The sequence below is a fragment of the Aquarana catesbeiana genome, linkage group LG06 (genome assembly GCF_042186555.1).
Source record: "Aquarana catesbeiana isolate 2022-GZ linkage group LG06, ASM4218655v1, whole genome shotgun sequence".
NCBI lineage: Eukaryota > Metazoa > Chordata > Amphibia > Anura > Ranidae > Aquarana > Aquarana catesbeiana.
In genome coordinates this window covers 65,874,951-65,881,314 of record NC_133329.1, presented here as the reverse complement: position 1 = coordinate 65,881,314, position 6,364 = coordinate 65,874,951, and the positions used below count along the sequence as shown (strand labels likewise).

The following is a 6,364-nucleotide window of genomic DNA, read 5'->3' as shown; positions in this document are numbered from 1 at the left end:
GAATGTCCGTGATAGGCTGACCGCTGACTGCTGGGAAATGGATTTTTTTTGGACGAGGAGGAGGTGCGGCTTTTGAACAATGAATGGCCGCCTAATACTACACGCTGATCGGTGCAGAGCGGCGCACGGAGGATGCACAGGACACAGGTAGGATGCACACACACACACACACAGACACATGCACACAGGTACATATACACATACACAGGGGCGGACTGATAACTCATGGGGCCCCCGGGCAATAGGAGATTATGGGGCCCCCAGGCAATCAGAGATTATGGGGCCACAAAGTATACACACACACAGTATACAATCACACAGTATACACATACATGTACACACAGTATACACAGACAGATGTAAAAAAAAAACACAGATTTATACATACTGTCCCTGGTTTTACTGAGGCTGGCAAACCTGATGGGGCCCCCTAGTGGCCCAGGACCCTCGGGCAGTGCCCGAGTCACTCAATGGTCAGTCCGCCCCTGCACATACACAGGACACATGCACATATACACATGCACATATACACAGGTACATGACACAGGTACATATACACATGACACATGCACAGGACACATGCACAGGACACATGACACATGCAAAGGACACAGGGAGGTATACAGCTCCAGATGGGCATTGTTGACCCTCTTTTTCCACTTACAGTAGCTGTGCATTTCTCACCCTCGTCTTATACTCGGGTCAATAAGTTTTTCCCATTTTTTTGTGGTAAAATAGGGCCTCGACTTATACTCGGAACAACTTATACTCGAGTATATACGTAAGTTATTTATTTTTATTGCACATTCATCATTTTTTTTTTTTTTTACACACGTACAGTATTAGGTTAATAACATATATAGAGCACAAGCACTTGAAGATTTATATTATTTATTTTTATTGCACTTTTATATTTTCTGTCTTTTTTTTTTTTTTTACACGTATTAGGTTAATAATATACATAGTACACAAGCACTAGGAAATTTAATTTAAGTTAATTACTTATTTATTACATTTTAAAGGGAAAGGAAAGGCAGGGGAAAGAGAAGGAAGAGAAAGGAAAGGGAAGGAGAAGGAAGGGATTTTTTTTTTTTAATGTATGTGGATGGGTGGTGTTGAGGGAGCCACTCTCTGTCATCGGTATGTATATATAAGTTATGATATTTGGTACTTTCTTTTTCCCTATGCGGATATGCCATGTAAATGTTAATTGTAATAAGAGAGAAATGTTTAATAAAGGATGAATTATTAAAAAAAAAAAAAACAATGTATATAGTCTTTAAACTTATACTACAAAAATTGATATCAAATTCTCTGCCAACAATAGCTCAATGGTCCGAAGCGATTAATCTTAATCTAAAACGGGAGGAATTGGCATATAAACATAGGAGAAGCCCTAATACATTTTTGAAAATTTGGTCCTGGTGGTTTGTCTCCAACTTATCAGAGTAAATAGTTGAGCATAACAATGATGCTGAGGAAAGTTAGTAATGAGATGGATTCATGGTGGAGGATAACTGTATATACATATATATATATCACTAGGGGGTAGTAACTTAATTATATTGAATACAATGGTTGGCTTTATATTGTTAATCTCGTGTAGGAAAAATGTAATTGTTAAATTTAATTTGATGTGATAAAAGGTTTACAGCAAAATTCAAAATGCAACCACAAGGTGTAATCCTTTTTTCTTTTTTTTTTTTTTTGTTGGGTGGGGTTGTTTTGTGGGAATGATTTGTGTGTTTTGAAGTTTTGTTTTGTTTTTTTTTTCCGTTTCAAAAATTCTTTATTGATAGAAGAAATGAAGTGATGTAAAATAACTTGTAAGGTAATGATTATTATCAAATGACATCAACATTTAAGGAGGGGTATACCAACCTAAGTATTACTGTAGCCTGCTATACAGGTACATATAAGTAATAGAAGGAAAGAAGGAAAGCAGGAAAGGGTGGGGGATAAGGGAGAAGCAGTGATAGGGGAAAGGCAAGGAGTTGAGTTTTTTTTTTAATTTGAAAATGAAATAAAAATTACTTGATTGGAAAAAAAGTGCACAATAACACACACAAATGTGTGAATGCAGCATCAATGTAAAAAGTCACTTAACGCTTATTTATTAACCGTCTTGTTATGGAAAACAGGGAAAAGTATATTCTTATAGGACCCGTTCTTCTCTCTATGGGCTTCTCCAGGCTGGGATGTTCCACTCTGCAGATGAACTCTGCCCCCTGGTCTCTGAGGAGTGATGGGGTGAATGTCAGAGATGACTTATTGGAGAAGGTCTTATCTTTTAGCTCTTTTGTTTTCTTATCAGAGACTTTGTAGTCATCTTTGGGTAGCTCCGTTACAATGGGATCTGAGTCTGTTCTGGGTTCCTTTTTAAACCAGATCACTTTCAGATGATCTGGGAAATATCTGGAGATATCACAGGTCAGACAGGCCTCTTTACCTTCTTCCAGGTTGGGAATTCTGATCTCTCCAACTTGTGGACGCCAGGGCAGATCTGCAACACAAAGACCGACAAGTCAGTTCATATTTCACAAGGGGTTGGATTCTGTACAATGCAAAGATGCAGTTAATGCAAAATAATGTTCAGGTCGGATCACTTCAGTCCTGTAGGAACCTTTTTAAATGCTACTGTAAAACATGTGAAAACAGGTAGTACCACACACAAACTTACTATGCACACACTGTGATGTCACCACATGAGAACATCAAAGACCCACCTACAAACTAGAGCATAGGTGAGTGAAGAGCACCAGCTATCGGGGGAGTGAGGGATAAAGTAAGTATAGTTGCTTTTTCTCTTCTCTCTCTCTTGACAAAATGAGCATTTAACCCTTGTAAAGGTGGGAGAGTCTCAATGCAAGGGTTATTTTTCTCCCAGAGTTTAGCTTAAGACCAATTTTACACTGGGGCGGTTTTCAGGTGCTTTAGCGCTGGAAATAGCCTCTGCTACTGTAAGTGCCTGAAAATCCCATTCATTCCAGTGCGACTTTTCACACTGAGGTGGTGTGCTTGCGGGAAGGGAAAAAAAGTCCTGTAAACAGCATCGTCGGGCGCTGTATAATGCGCTCCCAAAACGCCCCTGCCCATTGGAATAAATGGGCAGTGCTTTCAAAGTGCCTTAAATGCACTTTGAAAGCACTGCAAAACAGAACAGGATTTTTTAGCCCCTTTTTATGGGTTAAAAGCACTCCACTAGCGACCGAGAGTGGCACAAAAGCCCTGCTTAAACAGCGGTAAAGCGCCGCTAAAACAAGTGGCACTTTACCGTGAACACGGCCGCGGCCCCAGTGTGAAAGGGGTCCTAAGCAAATTCAGATTTGAAATGAATAATAAGAAGCAGCATGATACTGATTTTTTTTTTTTGGTGTCTACAGCCATTTGAACAATTTTTTTCCTTCACTTACTGTGTGGACTCTGAGATATAAAGTAAGAAAAATCTCTCCAAAGGGGACATCTGTAATGGTTGTGCACATTGGGCACATGAAAAGCCGTATACACCAACCATGTCTCAGCTTATCAGCTTATCCCAGCCATTTTGGCAGAAGAACAGACATAGCACAGTGACATTGCCTCTTCCCTTCTCCGTGAGTTCATGAAATAAACAAACTGTTAACTGATGCCAAGACCTTCTTATCTGCCCATTGATTGACACAGACCCTTTCTATTAACCAATACACACTTCAGTCTAGAAACCCTAATAAAAATGTCAGACTCAACAGGCCTGAGTACCTTGAGTTGTAAGGCCCTTTTCACGCGATCGGACGGTTCAGGTCCGCCTGTCAGTTTTGACGGCGGACCTGAACGGGCAATCCATGTTAGCCTATGGAGCGTCGGATGTCAGCGGAGACATGTCCGCTGACATCCGACCCCGTCCGATCCGCTAAAAGCAGACGGATGGCTCTACGTCCAGGTCCGTCGCTGGCGGATCGGGTGAGATCTGACGAAAATGGACACGCTGTCCGTTTTCGTCCGATCCCTCCATAGGCGGTAGCGGCGCCTGACAAGCCCCTCCCCGCTCAGCGGAGATCAACGGACAGATCTCCCGCTGAGCCGGCGGACCGAGGCGGGCTCCGTAGAAACGGAGTCCGCCTCGTGTGAAAGGGGCCTAACAGTCACCCTGTCGTAAATAGCTCAGGTGGGGGGAATGGTCAATACACATTCCTGATTAACTGGTTATTAGCAAAGACTCTAAACCTTCAGTACATGTCATAATTCATGATGTTATAACAGCACAGCCATAATATTTACTTTCCTCAGTTAATTTGTAACATTTTCAATCAAAACACCCCTATATTGGGCAATATGGGGAGCCAATGAGACATAATAACCCTGCTAGGTAAAGTAAATATCCGAAAGCTGCCATATTTATATTAATTTTGAAGCTAATTTAATGTGGGACAATATGCAGGTTAGCAGACTGTAACCTGTAGCTAATCAGAGATATTAATACTTATATAAAATTATATCTGGGACTTGGTCATAAAAGTGGTGACATCCCAGCAACCACCCCTTAGACCGCATGATTGGTCAGATGTGTGTCAACATCCCCCTTAATGTGAAGAAAAGTGGAACGCAACCACATTGTGACAGATCTCATTTTAACATCAAACCAAGTAACACCTAAGAGGACTTGAGAGAGGCACTGTACTGTTTTTTGTTTATTCATCGGACTCTGCAAACCAGAACATTGTTAAATATTCTCCCCTTGTTATTTCTCTGTTGCCTTGTCGTTTCTTTGTTTCCTTATAATATAAAAAAAAACAAAGAAATCACAGCGCTAACAAAGAAACCCCCTAAAAAGCAGCAGTTCAATTGTGAAATATTCACAACATGTAAACAAATAAGGAAAAAACTGCGCTATGCTATAGAGAAAAATTATACATACAAATCAATCTATGCAGATATAAATATTGGTGTCATAAAACATCATCATCTTCTATGGAGATAAGAAGAATCCCCACCATAGTTAACCCTATAGGCCAGTGTGGAAAGGTAGGAAAAAACACCCCTCGTAGTGATCCTCCACCATCTAAAATATGCGCTTACCAGATAGCAAGCACAACAGGCACGTCTGTGAGTCAAGGTATGCGGCTGGCAATAAAGCAATCCTCTGAACAGCGTCACAGATGATGAGCATCACAACCATATGTCAGACTGTGTAGACTCTGTGATCCAAACTAAAAGGGATCTGCAGTGTTGTATTTTGCAAGATTTGCTATTTGCCCCCCCCCCCCCCCCCCCCCTGCCAGTCATTGTCCCCTGTACATGTACATATGGGAATGGGACCCATCATAAATGAGGATAAAGTATCAAATGAAAAGTGTTCCAGCCATCTTAAATCTATCAATATCCACACTATTTACCAGTACAGTCTTCTGTCTTCCGGTGTGGACCATTGACTTTACAGCCAACACCAAAGTATCCAACAACGTCTCTTAAAGAGGAACTGCAGCATCTTTGCCATTCTGAAGCTTCTCTCCAACCACTTTGTATATTATTTTATATATACTGCGATTCTGTACTTGACAAATATGCTGCAGAAATCTCTCTCTCTGGCTGCATCCATTTTAACTGTAGGCAGCTGAAGCTGCTGCCTATTCACTTTTTGGATTTACACAGACACACAGAGGCACACCTCCAGCTCTGCAGCTCTCATTGGCCCTCTTATGACTCATCCCCCCCTCCCTTCCTGGCAAACTCTCATGAGAGTGAGAGAGAGCTGTGCATGATGTCATAAGCCTAGGCCATGGGTGCTCAACCTGTGGCCCTCCAGCTGTTGCCGAACTACAAGTCCCATCATGTCTCTACCTTTGGGAGTCATGCTTGTAACTGTTAGCCTTGCAATGTCTCATGCGACTTGTAGTTCCGCAATCGCTGGAGGGCTGCAGGTTGAGCACCCATGGCCTAGGCTAATGACCAGACAAGAAACAGGAAGTTGGCTGTATAAGGTATTTACTGGCAGAAAAAAATGTTTTACTATCCAAAGTTAAAACAACAACAAGGGCAGAGGATTTAATAGATGGAAAGTTATAAAAATGACTGAAGTCCTGCTTTAAGCAATAAAGCCTAAGCTTTTTGTGGGCTTCTTGGCTGGGGTGTCTGCAGGCTGTTCATTGATACCTCCTTCCATACGTGGCTTTCCTTTGGTTGGTTTCTCTTTGATGTTATTTTGAGAAACAACCTTTACAGTTTTAATTGTTTCATAAAGAAGAATAATGAAAAATGCTTTAACCACTTCAGCCCAGGTTTTTTCAGGTTTTACCCCCTTCCTGACCAGGCCATTTTTTGCGATACGGCACTGCGTCGATTTAGCTGACAATTGTGCGGTCGTGCGACGCTGTACCCAAACAAAATT

At 41.5% G+C, this 6,364-nt stretch overlaps 1 protein-coding gene across 1 annotated transcript in view; it reads right to left on the bottom strand.

Annotated features, from left to right (window-relative positions):
* Positions 1-1,294: 1,294 nt before the first annotated feature.
* LOC141148575 (uncharacterized) overlaps positions 1,295-6,364 on the bottom strand; it is a 121,942-nt gene continuing 116,872 nt past the window's right edge. The window contains exon 9 of the mRNA XM_073636138.1: positions 1,295-2,503. Coding sequence (XP_073492239.1) covers positions 2,103-2,503 — 401 coding nt within the window. The 3' untranslated portion in view covers positions 1,295-2,102. The remainder of the gene's footprint in view (positions 2,504-6,364) is intronic.